Consider the following 22,543-nt stretch of genomic DNA (forward strand, 5'->3'; position numbering starts at 1 on the left):
ATTCACAAATATAAGACAGAACCACAACCAAAGACCAGTTCGGTTATCTGCCTTTGGCCATTTACTTTTAAAGGCAGGAGTAGAAATCAAGCAAGGTGAAAATCAAGTCCACATTTACTTTGAGAGACTGGATTTTACATGGACAAGATTGATCAAATAGCTGAAATCTGTCCTTTCCGACCTATCCAGTTTGGGCTGCAATATAACCAATCTTTCCTGTTCTCCTCATTCTTAACCATTCTTCATTCCTCATTCTTGTTGGCTCATGGTGAACCACCGTTAGGTAGGAATCTAGTAAGTGCTTTTGTCCCAGTGATAAGCCTGGTCCCATTCAGGGAGCCAGTAAACCACAGCAGGTGTAGCTCATGGGGTTGGGACTCACATCAGATCAGGCTGGAGGTATTGCCATAGACTGTTCCCAAGCTCTTAATTCCTCCTTGCCTGACCTCCCTCTGACATGGGTAACTGAACCCTAAGTCCACGGACTGCCAGAGCACAAGGACTGGGTTCCCCCTACGGCCCGAGCGTGAGCCCAGCTATGGTCTCTCAGAGGGGCCAGGAAACCTCACTCTCCTCTGAGGCAACTGATAACTGGCTTGGCCCAAACAGAGTCCTTTGGATGAGATGACAGAAGCACAAAGGATGCCAAATCATGACAGAAACTAGAAATCGGAGAGTCATCCAAGGACAGGCTCCCAGAAAGAACTGTGAAAATAACTATCAGCCACTCTTAACCATCTCTCAGCCTGAATCCCCTCTGCCTCACCTTTGAGAATCTGATAAAAGCTACTGCTCCTCTACCCTGAGAAAGGACTGTATACACGAGCTTCCGAATCCGGCAGTTCACAGGGTTCAAAGGACCCCTGAAATGAGACAATGTGGACATCTGCAGACTCAGGCTAACAACCCTAGGTGCCTGGAAACAGGTTTCTGATTTCAACACCCTTGACAGGAGATTTTTCTTTTTTCAAAATGCAAAAGGAGCTGTACAACTGACATAAACATGTGTTCATCCTAAAATAGCCATTCAACACTAAGGTATAAAAAGAAGTGAAAATCACCCATAATCTTATCACCTAGAACAACCCACAGTCTACATTTTAGCACATATGTGTGGCTGGATGTCCTGCCAGAGGTTAAATCCATGCTTCTATCCCTGCTCTGGTGTGAGTCACTAAGGCCCAAGGACATTGTTTCCTCTTCCCCTCGAGAGGAACAAGTAAGTTTTCTGTCTCAAAGGTCTACCTTTAGAGGGAAACTAAACCCCAATGAGGCCAACAAACCAGCTGCGCAGAAAGGCGGCTGGTCGTCTGTCTGTGGGAAGGGTCACTAGGAAGAGATGGCCAGGGGTGAGGGAGAGCTTTGGGGAAGCCCCCCTCACTGAGAGACAATGCTGAGGGAGGGACCTGTGCCCTCAGGTACCTGGAGTGACCAGCCAGCCCTTCCTCTGCTGGATACCTGGGGCTGGGAAGAGGCAGAACTCTGGCTGGGTTCCAGATTCTCCAAGAGGCAGACCCCTGGGCAGTGGGGTCCAGCCCCTCAGATGATACAGGAAAGACAGGAAGGGAGGCGGTGGGGGGTGGGGGGGCGCAAGACGTGATGCTGCAGCCCAAGCCAGACATATCAGAGAGGGGCCACACATCATGGCCGACTCCCTGTCCCTCCCACCCGGGGTGGGGGGCAGCCTGGCTCTGCCAGGCGGGTGAGGCACTGTGTGTGGACAGTGAGACCGTCAGAGAGTTCTTCCTGGGTGCAGCCTGACTTCACCCTCACATGCCAGATTCAGATTCTGCTGTCAAGACTTCATTCCTGTTAGTTTCTTAAACCACCCATCCTCCCCTTCCCCTGGGGCAGAGCTGCTGTCAAGATCACAGGGCTCCACCTCTGATTATGACTTATCTCATGCCACTGTGGACTTTCTTGAGTTTTGGGGGTTTTTAATGTCATCAGCTTGGGGCAGGTGCCCTGTTGCCAAGGCAACAGGGAGTGGGGCCCAAGTTCATCAGTGCAGTTGGAGTAAACTCCACCTGGGCAAACTTGCACTGTGTCCTTGGCTCCCCTCCATCCAGCGGTTACTCCAATGTAAACACCTGCAGCTTTCCTCTCCTATTTTGTTCCTCTCCTCACACAGTCCTGGCATATGCAGATATGCTCCGAAGTTCACTGGCTACTTTGGCTAACGTTTTCTAGTTTTACTGACTACCCCTGATAATCTCCTCTTCTCTAAAATGAGATTCCCTTCCTTGTGGGTGAAAAAATTCTGTAGGTAAGTGTCAAAATTAAGTGTGCCAAATCCACTTTCGTCACATGTCTTATGCGATGAACATGTTCACGTTGTAGTTACACTGGAGGAGGGGTGAGAGTATCCCATAGCAGGCCCTTCCATGAGCTAAAAATAGACATATTTAATGTGTGTGGGGCATTTCCAGAGTGGGGGCGTTGTTTCTTTCTTTCCCCTTCCTCCCTCCCTCCCTCCCTCTTTCATTTCTTCCTCCCTTCCTTCTCTCCTTCCTTCCTAGTTTCTGATCTTAGAGAATTTCTCTTAAAAATAATTAGGCAAGAGGCGCCTGGGTGGCTCAGTCAGTTAAGAGTCCGACTCAAATCATGATCTCGCAGTTCAGTTTGAGCCCCACGTAGGGCTCTGTGCTGAAAGCATGGAGCCTGCTTGGGATTCTCTCTCTCCCTCTCTGCCCCTCCCCTGCTTGCTCTCTCTCTCAAAATAAATAAGTAAACTTAAAAAAATTTTTAAAAAAGGATAATTAGGTGAGAGGATGCAAATGTGCATTCCAAGATGTTTATGAAAGCATTGCTTATAACAGACACAGGGGGAAGGCAGCAGAAGTGTCCAATGGTAAATACTCCCGCAGCCATTACACCATGATTACATATACACCCATCTGTAATCACTTGGAAGGTTGTCCATAATATGTTAACTAAAAGTACATATGGTATTTTATATGGGAATACATGTGTGTGTCAATTCAACAGTATTGACAGGACGGGAAACTCATTCTATGTGGTAGTTGGATATGAATCATTCAGAGAAAAAACAAAATTAAACCTCTCAGAAATCAAACAGAAAATAAGTCTCCAAGAAAAGGATTGAAATTTTAAAAATACTACATGTAAAACTTTAGTGATAATGTCGAGATTGGGATATTATGAACAGAACTTAGGATAAAAATGCAAACCCTCATATTTAACTCCTCATTCTTTTTGACTCCAATTCACCAAAATAAAATCCTAGGAGGAACCTTACTGTGGCTTTTAAAATAGAGTACATAGTACCTAAGGCCCTTGGCATCCTCAAATCTTTGTCATGAAAACACTAAAATCTTCATGAATCCCCACTTCACACACACCACTGGGGCACACACTTTCCTCCATAAAATGGACTCAGGATGAAGGGCAGGGAACCACAAGGCCCCCAGTCGGCTGGCAGGGCCAGGCCTGCTCAGCAGCCAGGAGCTCACTCCCAGCTATTATTATCCAAATTTGTGCCTCAGCAAAATCCCTACCCCCATCTACCCCAGACCTTCAAGGGTGCGTGCAAAAAAGCGGGAGCTGTGAATGTCAACAGTCAACTACAAAGAGCAGGCTGAGGCCTGGGTGTGAACAATCAAGGCGAATGTCACAATATCCAGGCACCTGTCGGGGGCTCCTCACTCTGCTCCTCAGAGGCAATTTTCTTTTAATTTACACACGGTTCCAGCAAACTTGGTTATTCCATTTCCCAGAGGACGATCGATCCAAAGTAGCATATAAAAGGGGAGGGGGTGTGAGGACTGCAGGCTGTGGGAAAATGGTGGCCCTGCTGGAAGAGAGCTAGCTGGGAAACTACTGAAGACACACGTACACACCACCACTCATACTACGCACACGCAAATGACTCACACACTAAGCTGGTTCGGCTGGGGTGCCTACTGTGTGTGCGCGCACACACACGTGATTAAGCTGAGGCTCCTCATCTGCCCACCTGTTTCCCTTGGCTTTGGAAACCCACCTCTCTGCTGCCATTCTTTTTTTGTTTTTGTTTTTAATTTTTTTAATGTGTATATATTTTTTTGACAGAGAGAGAGAGAGAGAGAAAGCACAAGCAAACATGAGTGGGGGAGGGGCAGAGAGAGAGAGAGAGAGAGAGGGAGACACAGACTCTGAAGCAGGCTCCAGGCTCTGAGCTGTCAGCACAGAGCCAGACACGGGGCTCGAACTCACAAATCGCGAGATCGTGACCCGAGCTGAAGTTGGATGCTCAACCGACTGAGCCACCCAAGCGCCCCATCTGCTGCCATTCTGTCTCCTTCACGGCTTCCCTTCCTCTGTCTGCCCAGATTTCATCTTTGCCCTGTCCTCTCTTTCCTCTACCTGTGTGACAGGGCACAAACTCCAAGGTGACAGGGCTTAGCAAGTGGAGACTGTGGAGAAAGGAAGAGCTTGCACACTCCCATGGGGAGCGGCCACTACCTCGCTGCTTGTTCCAGCTACTCTCGCTGCAAGGGACCATGGGTCTCAGCTTGCTGGAAAGTTTTTTTTTTTTTTTTTTTTTTTTAAAGAGGGGCTGGAAGTTTAGGTGAAACTGCCTAAGTTCTAAAACATTCATAAATAAAAGCAAAAATGTGAAAACATTGGTTGGGCCAAACAAAACTGTCAGTCTGGAGTGGCTTCTACATGCCCCCAGGAGACCTGGTCTCTCCAAGTCATGGCTTCAGGAACAGTGAACACAGAGTGCCCCAGCAGGGGGTCTGGACAGAGTCTCTCTTAGGCTCAGATCCTGAAATCCACTTTCCAGCAGTACGTAGTACCCAGCCTGCCTTTGGGGACCTCCAATGACCTCCATGCACCTCAGAGACACCCCCCAACTACCCGTCCTGCTCTGTGACCAGCTTGTCCACTTGTCTGGGCCTTATTCAGTCCCACGGAGTCATTGGCTCCACGTGGTTACCTCCCAGGCCATGTTGTGGGCAGGCCATGTCATGGGCTGGGCCTTGAGACTCTGGCACACTTAACCCAGGGGGAGATGAGATGTTTACGTGAATGAACGCATGAATGGATTAGTGAATAAGGCATTCACCGAACTACCCCAGGCAGACTCCCGTGTGTCCTGATGGGGTCTTCCCTCTTCTCCCATCACCGTGACCCACTCTACCAACCCATCACCTGCCGTTTTGGCTTTGCTTCTTCTTCCCTGGGCCAACACCTTCAGGGTGCCACCCTCAGACTTTTATGGAGGCAAAATGGCCTGAGTTGCCTCCCGGCTTCGTGCTTCCATCAGCCTCCAAACAGGGAGTGTCCAAAATTTGTGCTCACTAGACTCACCCAGGGAACTTGTCAAAAATGTAGATTTCTGGGTCCCATTCCTGCCAAAATTTGGATTCTGGAGGAAGGGCACAAAATGTGCTCTTTTTTTGTTTTTGGAATATGTACTCTTTACAAGTCCCCAGGGCCAGTCTGCTCAAGGTGCTCAGGAGCCCACACTTGGCAAACACTATCCCAGACTGTGGTCCTTCCAAGACAGAAGTCTGCTGGTGTGTTCCCTCCTTCAGTGGCTTCCCACAGCCTTCAGGACGTCACGTGGGGATGCAGGTGGCCCCAGCCTTTGTCCACGTTAATAGCTACACACAGGTGATTAAACTGGTCCTGCTCTCTCACTGCCTTTGCACACCATCTCCATCTGCAGGAATGCTCTTCTCACCTTCCTCCACGGCCAACGTCTACTCATCCCTCAAGGAGGTCACCTCTGCAGGGGAGTCTTCCCTGAACTCCCAGTCTAAATTAGCTTCTCGTCCTCTATCCTCCCATATCACCCTGCCATAAATGATCTCTAATCCATTTTATTTAACAAACATACATACACCAATCACTATGCGCCAGCCACTGTTCTAGGCGTTTTATAAACATGACCTCACTTAATCCTTTACTAACGCTATGAAATAGGAACCATCATTATCCCTATTCTACAGATGAGGAAACTGAGGTATGGAGAGGGTAAATGATATGGCTGAGATCACCTAGCTGGTAAGTGGCAGGACAGGGATTTGATCCAGGCAGTCTAACTCTTTAGCCATGTTCTTACCCCCTCTCACCTTACATGCTATCGCCTCTTACCTGTGTTAGCACAATGCAATCTGTATTCCAAGTGTCTGTCATGATTCTCTTCCAGTAGACAAATGGCCTCTGTGGCCTTTGAGGGATTAAGCTACTGGCCCAGGATCTAACCCGTGGTGGAAACTCAAGGAACATTTGCTGAAGGACAAAGTTATACATACTCATGGCACTGGATCAACCAAAAAAGGTAAAATTCATGAAACTTCGAAGCTTTAAGAGACCTTAATCAGGCCCAATGACCTAATATTCTCCTCTTTGCAGAGCAAGGCCCCAGAATTTGCACACTATGCTTTCCACCTCTGTATGACACTGACCTTTAGGCTCTTCCACCTTCTGCCTAACTGGAATGTGTCCCCATGGTCACCTGGGCCAACAGAGAACAGGTATGACTCCTGCAGAAAATGTTCTTCAGATATTGAAGACAGCCCTGGCTTTCACGACTGCAGGTAACTTTCCCTCTTCTGCCTGGGGATCTGAACCTCTAATCCATCTTCGGAATTTCCTTCAGAATCTGCTCTGGTCAACTGGGGCTCTGCCCAGGAAAATTGCCCCCAGATATAGGTGCCATGTGCCCAGTGTAGACTGGTTGCTATCTCGGCTAATGAAGTCTAATCAAACCCAAATAAATGTAAGATATATTTCAAAAGCCTCCTCCCTGACAAGTGGTTGAAGGGTCACAAGGCTCGGCAGCCTGTGGGACACCAAGAGCCCTGGTTTCTGAAGATGGTATGTGGTAACGGGACTCCGTGCTATTGCTTAAAAGGTTTACACTGACTATGCTTCCATAAGCCAAGGGTTTCCCTGCAAGGTGTCTGTTCTCACACCAGCATTGCAAAGCAGCAATTAATTCCATTTTACAGAAGAAACACAGGCTCTGAGAAGTCGAACTTGCCCAAGGGCACACGGCTGGTAGGTGTCAGAGCAGCATTCAAATCCAAGGCTGTCATTCCAGAGGCTGCGCACTCCTGTCACACTGCCATCTTGGGAATGCTGGGTGGAACTTGGTGAAATGAGCATAAAATAAGAATTAAAGAAAGGCTGAACCGAAGCAAGAAAATGGACGGTTACAAAAGAGCACAAAGAGCAGAAACATAACTAATCTAACTAATCTAATCTAACATAACATAACTAATGATTAGAAAATACTAATCATTCACAAGTCTTCACGTCCTGGCCCTCTTGCCCAGTTGCACTAACGGAGTGCCTTAATTTGAGAAGTAATTTTTCCACTTGTAAACATTTTAACCAGAACTAAAGATAGGCATGCCTTCCTTGTTCCCTTCTACAATTCAAACATCAGGAATTTCAGAATTTCCCTATTTCCAAATTCAAAAACATCAAGGACTTGGAAATACAAAATGAATGATTTTCACTAGAGGCTGTTAGCATTAACGCCATTTAAAAGAAACATATTTTGAGAAACTATGAACTGTGTCTTAACCTTTTTTATATCCTTTCCATACCACCTCCACCCCGACACTGTAGAAAAACGCCCAACACACATAAGCACTTAATAAACATACCCGAGTTCACAGACCCACTTTCTGCACCAAGAGGAAGAAATGCTTATTTAAACAACATGATTTTTAAATTGTAACCCGGGTCATAACTTTCCCATATTCAAAACACCAGAAAAAGAAAACTATCAACAAGACAAAATACATGATCATTGCAGAAAGCAAATAAAACTATACTGTTCACTTAACGCATGAGAAAAACTATGTTATGTTTGACTGCCTCAAAAATATTACCTAAAATAGTTACGTGTGCTAATTTGGCATTCAAATATTAGTCAAAAGAAATGATGAAAAAAAGTCCATATAATTTAGGCTAGGAATGAACACACAAGCGTTAGTCAAACATATACCTTCGTATTATCAATTAGTGCCATTCCTCACACCATAATAACCAGCAACCCGCGACACAATTAAATAAAGCAATTAAACTCCATTTCTACAGAAATGGGTAAATTCCAAAGTTACAGTTTACCTAGAAGTAGAACAGCAGTAAGAACATCCATATCTTAATATCTTCCCGAACTCCGATGTAGCCAAGAATAAAGAGCTCAAACCCAGGCAGCCTAATTTACTCTGCAAAATTTTCCTTAAAAAAAGTATGGCTGAAAATTGGCTCTCCTAAAACAGAAGGTACTTTCAGAAGAGTTATATAAGCAAAACACACTGGCCAATTCAGTGACGTGGAAACCACCTCATGCAAAAGAAACGCAGCAAACACAAGTAACCCACATTCATGTCTCGGGACCTGTCAGCTTCTCAGAATAAAACTCAAGGTTGATTGTACCCTCCTACCTCTCCAACCAAAGGAGGGAAAAATTTTTCATGACGAGTTATGAACAATTAAACTGCCGAGGGTCCTAGCACATGTCTTTTTAGAAAGGATTCGTATTTTATGGTTCATTAACCATCTGGAGTATCTTTAAACTTCCTATGCCCACCCTCTCTTGACCTCGTTTCCTATCCTGGAAGGATAAAAGGAGTATTTTTAATAGTCTTTTGTATTAGAGATAGCCTGTCACATGTACCGGACGTGTGCATGGAGTATGTCACATGGAGGTGTGTCAGGGAAACCTGCTCAAAGCCTCCTCACTTCAAACCACTTATTCCAAGTGCCAAGTCTGTCCCACGTTCCCCAGTGCACTCAGAACAACCCACTTGCTGAACCACCTGCTCTTCTTTCCATCATTCAAGCGGCAACAGAAACGCCACCTCCTCACAGAGCCGTCCTAGGCAGTGATGGGTGCCAACCACTTGTCTCCCACCCATCAGGGTGAGCTGGTATAATGGAGGGAAGGCAGGTGACAGCAAAAAAAAAAAAAAAAAAAAAAAAAAAAAATTGCCAGCATCTTACATTGTCAGCTTCAAGTACACAGCACCAGAAGGAGAGGGAATTAGGATCAGCCTGCTTTTTGGAGCAGGTGTAGCTCATTCATTCGTTTAATAAACAGTCATGAAACACCTACTGTGTCATTGGCAGTGCAATTCCTAGGGTATAGGGGGAAACAGGACATGGTCCCTGCTCTCAGAGAACACAGAGTTTTATATATATATATTTTAAATTTTATTTTTCAGAGAGAGAACACGCACAGGTTATGAACAAGCAAAAAAAAAAAAAAAAAAAAAAAAAGCACATGCACAAGCAGGGATGGGGTGGAGAGAAAGGGAGACAGAATTCCAAGCAGGCTCTGAGCTGTCAGTGCAGAGCCCAACTCAGACCTCGAACTCACACACCATGGGATCATGACCTGAGCTGAAACCAAGAGTCAGACACTTAACCGACTGAGCCACCCAGGTGCCCCTGAACAGACAGTCTTGTTGAAGGAAGAGACACAAGAACTGAGCATTAGAATACTACATGGTTAATGTAAGGAGGGGAACAGGTTTAGGGCATCCTGGATGTGCATCAAAGAAGCACCAGACCAAGTTAGGGGTGAGGGGGTTATGGAAGGTTTCTAGAGGAGAAAAGGACTGAATGAACCATGTGGAGAAAAGGATGGGAGGGAGGTGAGGAGGATGGCACTCCAGACAGAGGGGCTGATGGGATCTGGGCACAGAGAACAGAGTAAACATGTAGAGAATGCCAAGTAACTCAGCACTGCTACAGCACAGAGATCAAGGGCGGGGGGGGGGGGGGGGGGGGGGGGGGGGGGGGGGCGGCGCCGGGTGGAGGTGGAGCCTAGAGGGCAAAGAGCCTCCCAGACACCACTGGCCACAGCTGAGGGGTTCCAACCAAGGACGTGCCAGGGCTGGATCTCTGTTAGAGGATGGCCACTCTTGGGGAGCAGTGGGGTGCACAGATTTAGGGCCCAGCCTGAGCACAGGCTCCCCGTGAAGGACAAAGTGTTGGGCGGTGAGGTCCGTGGACTGACTTCATCGGCCCTGCTCTTCCTCACCACACAAGACTTCCCATGCATGGTCCTTGCTGCCCCAGGAAACAGAGTTTGGTACCTAATTCCCCCACCCTCCCCAACAACGGCAGCCCCACAGTTCACCGAACATAAAACAGACACCTGATGCTCAAAGAACCAACCAGCAGCCAAATATCCCTTCTCAAGCCGGGCAACTCAGTGTCTCTACCTTGGGAATCCAAGGCAGAATAACTGGGCAATTTAGTAATCTGTGCAAAAGCCAAAAACGTATCATGAGGCCTAGTGAGCACTCTAGTTCCTTATGGCCAAAAAAGACACTCAGGACAATGCTCTGCAGTTTGGGATTTGTACTCACAACCATTCACCATCAGTACCAACAATAAAAAGACTCAGTTGTTTTAAACTGCATTGTTCATTTGAAAAACAAAGGCTTTGGGGCCTACTTGTTTGCTCCCCACAAGGGCCCTCTATTTCAGAATGAAGCCCCCTCCCCTACCACGACCCAGTGACACCAGGCGATACTCACAGAACTGCAGGCTGAGGCTCACAAAGGCCAGCAGGGCAGCCAGGGCCAGCAGCAGCAAGAAGCGATTGCGGAAAAGCATTATTATTCGTTCTATTTTCCTTTCATGGTTTCACCTCCAATCGGGAACACATCCTGTGAATAAAACAGAGGCAATAAACATGTGTTCTGAGGTGGAAAACCAAGTTTGTCAACTGAAAATAATCCAATTAGCCCAGTCCTCCAGAGGGAAGCGGGAATCCTAGTCGGAGAACAATAGCCCACTGTTGGTTACGTCTTTGCCCCCAAGTAAGAGCAGCCAAGAATGATCCCTTCACATTAAGAGGAGGAAACCAATTCGTGAACGCTTCGTTGATCTGACATCAAAAGAAAATGAGATACTTTCCAGCATGACCTTTCCAAAGAAAAAGGTAAGGAAATTTATCGAGCACTTACAGTGTGCCAGACAGACAAGTGTTTACTGACCAGCACGTACTCACCCAATGCTGACAACCAACTTCTACATCTTCAACCTTTTTTGGTGAATATTGGGCTAATATGATTCTGGTCTTTTTAAAATTTTAATCCTTAACCTGAATGCCAGTCACTGTCACACGTCCCGCAGTAATGCCTTTGGGGATGGCTGGAGTGTCCCAGAGGACTCGTCCCTACACTCATAGCTCCATCTGCTAATCAAAGGCCTCTTCGCATCTGGACCGGTGACCCTATTTCAGCGGCGTCCACTGGTCTTCCCACAGCCCCATTCCACCCATGCTTATTTCCTCTAACCATGTCAGAGCAGTGCAAAAGGACGTTAAAAAAATGGAGAATGATGGGCACTGGTGAGAAAAGTGAATGCTGGCTCTAGGTGGCAACCTGTCAGTCTTAGACATCCAGTTTATCTCCTGATTGTCTCTGGGGTTCCAGATAGAACTTGAAAACAACACTCTCCTCAGAAAAGATTCAACGTGGTACAGTAAGAGGACAACAAAAATTTCAAACCTTCTCTTAGTGGAGGCATCTTTTCCTCTTTCGGATACAATCTCCTTCAGAGCCCCAAGAGACGCAACCAGACAAAACTCATTTACTGATGTGGGGAGGGTTGCATACCTTTGCGAATAACATAAACTAAAAGCTATTGAATTGTGCACTCTGGGTGAACTGGATGGTATGTGAATTTTATCTCATCTTACCTATTTTTTTTTTAAAGTGTATTGGTAGGGAATGAAGTATGATCCAGAGTGCTGGAGTCCCTTATCTCCCAGCCCCTAACCCCAGCAAGGGCCCTGCAGGGGATTTTGGGAACCACTCCTTTAAAGACATTTGTCAGACTTTCTACAAAAAGAGAACATTTGCTAAAAGACTAACAAAAATACACTTGCACCTCACAAGTGAGCCTGTACTATGGCAACCAGCATCTCTGTTAACAAACAGGTCCCAACCTTAGACCTTCAAATAAGCACTGCTTCTGTCCCTTTAGTCACCACCCCTAACCAAGGGCCAGTGCCTAGCGTCCCAAAATGACCTGCAACGCCTCCTGGGGACACCCCCTCCCTGCCTTGGAGGGGACTCATTAGACTCACAAGTTTAGCATCATGGCTAAAACAGCATACTACCCTGGCTGATCCCACCCCAGATTTAATGTATTTGGGACCCCAAATAAATGTTCTCTGTTTCCAAAATTCAAACTCCTCATAAACTCTACCTGAGAGGGTCTGAAAAGACACGCGTGGATCTGAAAGCAGCTCAGCAGAATCTGTGCTTGGTGAGGGGCAATGACTTCTGCACTGAACCCCCAAGGAGGGTGAGGTCACAGTAGGAGACAGAACCTGGGTCCATTGGACTACAGCACTACAGGTATTCCTTTCTGTGGCAACAAGGAGGGTGAATCCTTGATGCTGATAAACCCCAATCCCAGAAACAAAGTGTTAAGCCTGGGTGGCTCTGGGCCACCTTGACCTCGGGGGGTGTCTTTGGTAATGCCCAGCTGATTGTTCAACAGTAAACCTCCCCATAGGAAAACAACCTAAGGAAAATCGGAGTCAAGGTTTCTGCCCTCCACCCTGGATAGCCTCTACTGCCTGGCCCAGCTCCCCAGGGGATGAGCATGGAAGGCCACAACATTCACCTACAAACACTGGCCACAGCGTTTTCAAAACATACCCCATGTGGGCAGAATAACAATGCTCCCTCAGCCACCCTTGCAACCTAGGTATGAGCTCCTTGGCAGCCTTCTAACTTTGCTCTGCTTCCCCAGAGACCAGGAACTTCTTTAAAAAAAAAAAAATTATTTTTAAAAGAGAGAGCACGTGAGGGGGCAGGGGCAGAGAGAGAGGTGGACAGAGGATCTGAAGCAGGCTCCGCACTGGCAGCAGTGAGCCCGACATGGGGCTCGAACTCACAAACCTTGAGATCATGACCTGAGCCGAAGTCAGATGCTTAACGGACTGAGCCATCCAGGCGCCCTGGAACGAGGAACTTCTAACTGCTCACAACCATCATTCCCTAGGTTTCCATTCACAGAGCACAATGTGAACCAGCCACCATGTGGGGCCCTTGACATGACCTCCTTTACTCTCTGCAGGGCAGATGTGTGTGCTTCTAATACGCAAGCAGAAAACCAAATCAAGAGCACACGTTATTAAATCATGGCGACAAGATACAAACAAGATCTCTGTGCCTCTACAGTTTGTTTTTACTTGTTGTAGTGTCTCCCAATAGGTCTGCACACTGATTCTAGCTGCAAGCTGTGGATCAACCAGAACAAGTTGACTCTTGGCATGTGCTGGCTTCTTAGATACTTGAAAACAGCTGGCAGCTCCTTGTTAAACAGCCTGTGGGTTTCAAAGCCCTCTCCTTACCTCAGTCATTCCTGATTCAATTTATTCCACTTTATCAATGACCTTCTTATAAGGTGATCCTTCTGATTGGGGAAGGTGAGTGCGGTGTGTGGGTGGAGATTAGACCACAAAATGAGGAGGAAGTTCAGGGCAAATGTCCCCTGTGGGGTATCTCTGTACCCCTGACAATAAATACGCTGGAGCTTTTCTTTATGCCCTCCTCCCCCTTCTGTTACCATGACACCTTCTGAGGCCACCATCTTTTCCTGTACATGAACATCTTCCAGTGTTCCTGCCTGGGAGATGGCCTTTGGGGTGTTTCTGAGCTCTACTGTTAAGAGGGCTCTACGGTCCTTGCTGCCTAAAAATGTTCTTTATATCTTCTTAAGTTTGTTTGTTTGTTGGGGGGGGGTGCGGTGCAGAGAGAGAGAGAGAATCCCAAGCAGGCTCTGTGCTAACAGTGCAGAGCCTGATGCAGGGCGTGAACCCATGAACTGTGAGATCATAACCTGAGCTGAAATCAAGAGTCAGATGCCCAACCGACTGAGCCACTGAGGTCACCCTAAAGATGTTCTTTCTTGTGCACCCCACCAGCAGCATGGTGCTGAAAGACAGCCACAGCCCTGGGGAGTCAGACACACCTGGGCCAGAACACTCATCTTAGTGACATAGGCCAGTTCTTTAACCTCTCTAGGACTCAGTTTCCTCATCTGTGACTCAGGACTAATTCCCTCAGGAAAGACTACGCACAATCCTCGGTATGTGACAGACATTCAAAGGACAATGGTTGTTATTAGCATTACTACCTCATCTTTCTCTCAGTTCACTTTGCCACTTCTTCCCTCCTCCTAGGTAACAGGAATAGTTCCCTCACTTGTTTCGTTGGTTCCTCCACGTACTCGAGTACTCAACGTTCACCCGTTCGTGTCCACATCCCTCCTTCTGTAGCTCCGGCTCAAATGCTGACTTGGGCCTCTCTCTCACTCTGAGCCTGGGAAACAACCTTGCTGCTCTGGGAAATCACCCACCTCTGACTTCTGAGCCTGGGGGTACGTCTTGCTTCAGTACCTCAGAGACCAGACCTGCCACTTGGTTGCTCTGCATTTGGGTATGGGAGGCGAGGGTCTTTCTTCTTGTGCTGGGCCAGGTCTGGCCCTTCAACTACTTGCTGCTTCCAAGCCTCTCAGTGGATTTCCTACCACACTTTCTGGCAGGTGAGGCCACCAGTACTCCGCCTACGGTTTTACCTGACACTGCCTTTTTTACATGAGGATGAACCACAATACTGTTCAGAGCTGTCTTCTGGTGGGCCTTAGGTGGAAACAACCACTACTCAAGGAGTTAAATCTCAGGCTTAGAGCACGGTGGATTTGTAGTAGTGATAGTCCCCAATTTGTTCATGCTTTTCTGTATCCACGGCCTGTGTCGTTTCCTCCCACATGGACTCTAGGCTTGGACAAGGTATTCACTTCAGCCACTGGAGACAACAGTAACAGCTATAAGAAGAGGCTTGAGAAGTACTTATGCATTGGGGCCTGTCCTCCTTTGCTGCTTCTGGAACACTGTGGCCACCATGGAAAGACACCCGGCTACCAGTTGTCTTCCTGGAGGCCGTTAGAGACCACATGGAACCAAAGCAAGGGGTCCCCGCTGAGGTTCTCTTGAAACAACCAGCCTGCCCATCACCACACATGTGAGCAAGGCCAGCCTGGCCATGCCACCAGCAGATGGATACGAAGAAAGTCAGCACAGACTAAAGACTGCATGGCCAACCCACGGATCAAAAGCAAATTTAATGGTTGCTGTTTGAAGCCACTCCGTTTTGGGACTTGATACAAAACGAAAGCTAATTGATACGACAAAGAAGAAATGCCTTGCGTCTTTCCTAGGGATTTCTAAGCCAGGCTCTAGAGCTCCACATCGTCATCTGCAGGAAGCACACGCAAAGCTCCACTTGCCTACACTCCTCAATATGCTGCGTGCTTTTTCAGAAAGGTCTATATTTAGTTCCAGATTTAAAATACTGAGGATGTGTCGCGTTAACCAGATGGCAGGGATTGTGTAACTGCCTGACTGCTTCTAGTTTTTAGGCTACTGACATTCTCTACATATCTGTAGCTTTTCCATTTGATGACACGGGCCTCAATCTGGGAACACCCATGCTTTCCCCCCGAACGCTCTCAGGATTTCTGCACCCTCCCCCTCTGACTCTCCTATGGCACCACCACCAAATGCAAATGCCAGGGATGTGGTCAGAGTCTCATTACTTCCACTTGGGCTGGGGACAGGCCTGGTGTGATCACCGCCCCGGGGGGTTGTGCACACAGACTGGAGGGAAGGGGTGGCAACATCCAGCCCCAGGAAGAACACATGCCTTCTTCTGGGGCTCATTTTCCTAGAAAACTTGGAGAGGAAGGTCATGCTTTGTTCTCAATTTTTTTTATTAGATTTTTAAATATATTTATTTTTGAGAGAGAGAGAGAGAGAGAGAGAGAGAGAGAGCAAGCAGAGGAGGGGCAGAGAGAGAGGGAGACCCAGAATCTGAAATGAGCTCCAGGCCCTGAGCTGTCAGCACAGAGCCCCACGTGGGTAGAAGACCATGACCTGAGCTGATGTTCGGACGCTTAACTAAGTCACCCAGGCACCCCTTTCTTCATTTTTTAAAATGGTTAAATAAACATGGTATCTAAAATTCACATGGATTTGAAGACAAATGTGTTTGCAGCTAGAGCTAGGACCCCAATGTGTATGTGTGTGTGTGTGTGTGTGTGTGTACCCACGTGCAGGTGCCATGTGGGCCCCCGGGCGCATGGTTCAGAGAAAAGTTGCCTTTAGGGAGGACACTTCCTCAGTTGAGAGGAGTCATGATGCAGAAGCAAAAAGGAGGCTCCACTGACCTGCAGATCTGGGTCAATTCCCTGCTCTGCCGCTTACCTTCTGTGTGTCTCTTTGGCAACTAACTTCGTTTCTCCGAGTCGAGGATCCCGATGTTCATAAGATTGGGAATAAGAGTAAGAGCGGGAAGGCAGTGAGGAGCAAACATACACACAGCAGCAGCAGTAGGCACATGCTGTGTTTGACTGCCCAGCTTTGGAGGAATCCTTGCATCATTATCTAAACACAAAGACTTGCCTTTTCCCCTGAGCTGCTGTTTCTGCCCCGTGCTGTGGTTCCTCTTCCAAATCCTGGCCACTGGCCACTGGCCACTTCCCTACTCACCAGCCCCAGCCATCAGAGCAGTCAGCCACGTTTGCAGCCCCGTTCCTGACTCCTCCACCATGACGAGCCTTCCCTCAGCTGACTCATCTGTGGTGTCCCCCCGCCCCCCGCCACAGGTTTTCCAGCCTGGAACATCTATGTCAGCTTCTGTTGGGCCCCATCCTAAGAAGACGAGGATTACCAGCCAATGGGCTCTGTCTCTGTGGCCTGAGCTCTGGCCCATTCTCCAGAGAACCCATTCTCTTTTCCATCTGCAGGGAGGAGGCTCACACAGCCGCTCAGGAAGTCACACAATCCGTGGTTCCCTCCAGGCGTGTTCCTGCGTATTCCTTCCATGGGGGCTGTGTGCGCACACTCCTGGGGTATACTGTGACTCCCCCAGACACTCCATCAGACTTGTCCAAGTCATGCCAAGTGAAAGCCAGGTCTCTGGGTCCATGGCAGAAACCCCACCGCCTGCTCACTCACAGCCCAGAAAATAAAGTGCATGGGAAGATTCACTGCTACAGCAGCAGGATGAGATGCTGGCTCATGACCTACTTCAGCACGGCATCCACACCTCCTTGTCCTCAGACATCCTCAAGTCCCACCCCCTACCTTCCAAGGAAAAGACACTCTAGACTCAATATGGCATGGTGACCAAATCCAACTCCTATAAATACTTTTGTAGAAACAACTGTTTTATGTTTCATATAAGTTACATAGTCATCAGATGTCTACTGGGCACAGCCTTATTCCCTGCGCTAAAACCACATGGTAAAAATATCTTAAATCCATAAACAGAATTATTACTCTGAATTCCTGATGAAACAGCAAAAAATAAAACAAACAGAAAACCCAGCCAACTTTAATTTAACTTTACAACAGATCTGAATGGTGAAAGAAAATATTTTAGAATATAATTTTGAAAAAAGGACCAGTCAATAGGCACTTCTCATTATATTGTGGTAAATACTGTTTCTGAATTTAAAAGTAAAAAGGAACATGTCAAAGACATTTTTACAAACTACCATTCTACCACCAGAGATTTCCAAAAACCCAAACCCTGGCCTGCTTTTCTACCTCGTAAGAGTGAGAAATGCCACATCTAGTGACTCTGGTCTCAGGGTTCCCTTCAAAGTGTACAGAATTCACGGTTTTAAACATGACCACAACTGCTTGAAAGAAAAATGTGTATTCAATTATCTCTTATTTGCGTAGTTAAAATACCATTACCAGGAATAGAAAGATGTTATTAAAGAAAATGCTTTAGATGTATTCTATACTTTGTTTTTTTGGTCTTAATCACTTTGGCCCAAGTAAATATGGTATTATAATTAAAAAAAAAATCAAACCCCAAGGCTATAATTGTGAACTAAATATGAACCAAGCAAAGGTAAAAGCTACATCTTAATAGTCCTCTCTACCCCATGTCACCTCAAAGTAGAGTTTCATTGCAAAATCAAAGATGCTTGACTAAGAATAAACCAACCTTAAAGTCTCATAAATAACAGATTTTAGAACCTCCTGGAAACCCCAGGCAGCAGGACAGGCACCAAGGAAGCTGTGGGCTCCTAGCAGCTATGCACATTCTGTTATTCAAATTCCAGCATCCAGAATGCATGCTCAGTTCTAGGGGCTGAAGCCAATTCATTCACCCAATTAGTCGACTCAAAACAACATTATTTCTCAAGAGCCAATATGTGTCAGGCATCATCCACAGTGCTGTGGACACAGGACACAGGATACAGGACACAGTACTGTCATCCTGAAGCTCACAGCTAAAAGGTCCAGAAGTATATATGGAAAAATGATACAAGATCTAGGAACTGCTTTAAAATATTCAGGGTGGGAGCAGGTTGAGGAGGACTTAATACAAGATTGGCAACATGCTGACAACTCTTGGAGCTGGGTAAGGGATTCTTGAGGATGTACTATATGATCCTCTCTGCTTTTGTGTATGTTTGAAATTAAAAGTTAAAAAAAAAAGAAAGGAAGGAAGCTCACAGACTGGTCAGTGGACCAATGAGTAAAAAGACCATTACACCATATGAACCCGGTGCCATCAGGGGGAAGTGGGAGTGGGGAGAGGAGGAGAACCACGTAGACCTAAAGGGAGCGGATGGGATTTCTGGAAGAGGCTCAGCTAGAGCTCAGTCTTTTTTTTTTTAATTTTCTTAAAATGTTTATTTATTCTTGAGAGAAAAAGAGAGAGAGAGAGAGAGAGAGAGAGAGAGAGAGAGAGAGAGAGAGAGAGAGGGAGGGAGAGAAAGGGGGAGAGAGGGAGAGAAAGGGGGAGAGAGAGAGAGCGTGCACACACAGGGTGAGGCGGAGCGGGGTGGGGGGAGCAGAGAGAGAGGGAGACACAGAATCTGAAGCAGGTTCCAGGCTCCGAGCTGTCAGCACAGAGCCGAACGTGGGGCCCGAACTCACGAACCATGAGATCATGACCTAAGCTGAAGTCGGATGCTGAGCTGACTGAGCCACCCAGGCGCCCCTAGGGCTCAGTCTTGAAGAGCAGATTGGAGCTGGTGTGTTTATTATAATTGCATTTGAGGAAAACAGAATGAACCAAAGAAAAAGCACTAAGTAAAACTGTACTGGCTGCTGGGGGGCAACAGGAAGGTTTGCACTGTTTGTACTGAGTGTCAAGAGCCAGAGAAGGGAGGTGGGTTAGTCCAGGCACCACCCAACAGCTGCACCTTGAGTGAGGCTGCTGTGCCCAAGGAAATCTGGCTGCCCAGAGGCCCCATGGGGCCAGGCCAGGGAGTCCTCACCTCTGGCTGGCACCCACAGGCAGGTGGGCTGCAAGGGTCTCACTCCCCCTACCCAGACCAGCCTAACTGATGACCCCAAGGAGTCCCACCATCAAGACAATACATGCACTGAGGCCCATTCCCTCTCTGGAACTCCCTTTGGGCACAAAGCCACTAATTTCCAGGCCGGAGCAGGAGGACATGATCCCAGAATCCATGCCACTAATCAGTGCCAGCTTAAAGGACAGGCCAATTTCACGGACCGCTCTCACTTTCTAGGGCCAGGTTCTGTGCCTTCCTGGCACCGGCCTCCTTTGGGAATACAGGACAGGAGCAGGCCACAGGCTCAGCTCGACTCACAGAGGCAAACACCTTAAAGGAGGCCTGTTAGGCAAGTGGTGTGCCTCATACTGCACTCTGACCCAAAGCTGACCCTCCTGGGGCTCATCTCTTACCAGGTACTCTCCTCCTAAAGAACAGCCTGTCTTTTACCCTGGGGTAGTGAGAGATCATGCCCAGATGTGACGCACGTGGCAACAGCCATCCCCTGGCTATGGGGTAACGGTGGGGACGCCAATCAATGCTGCAGATCAATCCCAAGCCTGGCCCCGATGAAGGGCAGCATCAGGCCCAAGCCTCTTTAACCCTACTTGCAGGGTTCACTATGATCTGGTCACACCCCACAAATCCCACCTCATGTCCCAGCCCTTCCCACAACACGTAGTTAAGCATGGGGGGTCAGAGATCGGTTGGCTAGGTCTAGAGCCTTTCTCACACCCTTACTGAGCCACAGTTTCCCCATCTATGAAATGGAAACAACCATAGGCTCCAGCTCACAGGTTGTGTCAGGGCTAACAAGGTTAACAGGTGTAAGGGACCTAGCACAGTACCTGGTTCCTAATAAGTGCTCAATAAGTTAGCAGTGACTTCTTGCATGGTTTCAATACCTGCCACCCACATATGAAGTACTCACTCTGCTTCCACTTTGTCTCTGCCCCAGCTCTAAAACTAGAATGCCTGCAGACTATGCCATAGAAGGTCAGAGCTTGAAGAGGTTTTAAACATCACTGATTCAAGTCCCTTGGTTGACCAGAAGAGAGGCCAGGTCAGGACCGGCATATGGCTCCAGGCTGCTTAGGGAGACTGGACCTGTGACACAAGTCCTTACTTCACAGAGAGTGACACCCAGCGCTTTGTCCTCATGACGCTCTCCCTCTCCACTGTAGAGGACACACTATGTGGCAGACACTTCTAACTGTTCTCAGGTGTCTATTTGCTCTTTTTTCTTACTAATGGAATCCTCTACGTTTTAGCTGGATACATGGCCATTCAGCTGGGGATACTATTTCCCAGAATCCCTGGCAACTAGCTGTTGTCATATGATCAACTTGGCCAATGACTTATGCTTACAAGTATTATGTGCAATTCTGGGTCAAAAGAAGGCTATCAGGCCTATCTCATTCTGACGTTCCTTCTTCCACCATTTCCCATGCTCTGAATCCCTGGTGTGGTGGTAAGCCAGCTTTCTTGATTCGCATGGAGATAACATCCTAGTGGATAACACAGAAGAACCCTGGATGACCTCACTGGGCAGGCTACCCATTTCCCTGACTGCCTGTCAGCCCAAACTGCTTTGGGAGAGAATAAATAATCTCACAACCTTCTAAAATCACTGTTGTTTCACCTCTGTTAAAGCAGCCAAGCCAATATCCTAACTAGAACTTGCCACCAGCACTAAATGACATTGGTCTTCTTGGGGGCTCCTTCTGTAGGTAATGATGAACACGCACATACATATTCATAACAAACTGCATTAGACAGAAAAATCTCATCACATATTTAAGAATGTCACTCTTACATGATCTCACGGTTTGTGGGTTTGAGCCCCACATTGGGCTCTATGCTGGCCGCATGGAGCCTCCTTAGAATTCTCTCTCTCCCTCTCTCTTTCTGCCCCTTCCCTGCTCTTTCTCTTTCTCTCTCAAAATAAATAAATAAACTTTAAGAATGTCACTCTTAGATATGATATAAATGAATCATGGTTATGATAACCTTTGTTCAAGTTTTATTTTTTATTTTATCTTAAATTATTTATGCATCTTTGGGGGCACCTGGGTAACTCAGCTGGTTAAGTGTCATACTCCTGATTTCAGCTCAGGTCATGCTCTCACAGTTTGAGAGATTGAGTCCCATGTCGGGCTCTGCACTGACAGTGCAAAGCCTACTTGGGATTCTCCCTCTCCCTTTCTCTCTGCCCCTCCCTCGCTTGCTCTCTCTCTCTCTCTCAAGATAAATAAATAAACTTAAAAAAAAAACTAAAAAAAACTACTTATGCATCTTTGAAGATGGCTTGGCTGCAGGTCTAAGAAAAAAATGCTAGCTAATGCAAAGGGACTCATCCATATTCTCACATAATGGAACATAGTTGAGGAATGGCAGCTCCAAGGTTAGTTAATTCAGCGACCCCAAAAGCATCATCAGGAAGCCAGAACCTGTCCCTGTCTGGACTCTCTGCCATCCTCTGTCTTTGTCCTGTCCCTAGGATGACTTCCTCCAGGGGTTTTGAGATGGTGGCCACACTCGCAGCCATCACCACCACACTTGGCAATCTGAAGAGGCAGAAGGGACAATCTTGCACGTTTCTACTAGAAGCAAGGAAAGCTTTCCCAGAAACCCCCCAGTGGATTTCTCCTAATGTCTCATTGAAGAATAGTGTCAGGAGCCCATGCACAAACCCATCACGGGCTCCAGCAATGGGCCACAGCAAGTAAGTGAAAACACCTGGGATTCACCTCCTGCTAGAGGCCCACAGAGGAAGGGAGAGGGTGGAGGCAGGCACAGAATCACAGTTCTGTTAGGAACGAGGGAGCAAGGGGTGGTCTGCAAAAACCCACCGTTGGAGAAGATTTGACAATACACACAATTACTCTAAAAAATAATGACAGTACTGGCACTTTTCAGATCTAGCAATCAAAGCACATACAGTCATAATTAGATGTTTAAGAAACATCAGCGCTGGCTTGCTCAGGTGCAATTCGGCAGTGACACATGGCAGAGCGGCATCCCTCAGCCTGCTGACTGTGGTGCCTGTTCCAGCATCAAGACCTTTTATTCCCTATTTTACATGTGTTCAAATATACAACATGAATTATCTACCTACCATTTCTTCCCAGAAAGGCTTTGAGGCAGATAATCTGCAGAGTTAGTGTTTTTAATCCCTGAAATATTAAAGGCTTCCGCCCCCCACCCCTTCCAC

At 47.2% G+C, this 22,543-nt stretch overlaps 1 protein-coding gene across 4 annotated transcripts in view; it reads right to left on the minus strand.

The window, feature by feature from the left end:
• Positions 1-22,543, minus strand: part of PXYLP1 (2-phosphoxylose phosphatase 1) — a 72,132-nt gene that overhangs the window by 25,108 nt on the left and 24,481 nt on the right. For 2 of the 4 annotated variants that reach the window (XM_043595260.1, XM_043595261.1), the window contains exon 3: positions 10,518-10,649. In XM_043595260.1, coding sequence (XP_043451195.1) covers positions 10,518-10,596 — 79 coding nt within the window. In that variant the 5' untranslated portion in view covers positions 10,597-10,649. Of the gene's footprint in view, positions 1-8,094; positions 8,228-10,517; positions 10,650-20,260; positions 20,390-22,543 lie in introns of those variants that run through there. The other 2 variants (XM_043595262.1, XM_043595263.1) reach the window with 2 other exon arrangements.

This window comes from Prionailurus bengalensis, chromosome C2, assembly GCF_016509475.1.
Source record: "Prionailurus bengalensis isolate Pbe53 chromosome C2, Fcat_Pben_1.1_paternal_pri, whole genome shotgun sequence".
Classification (NCBI taxonomy): Eukaryota; Metazoa; Chordata; class Mammalia; order Carnivora; family Felidae; genus Prionailurus; species Prionailurus bengalensis.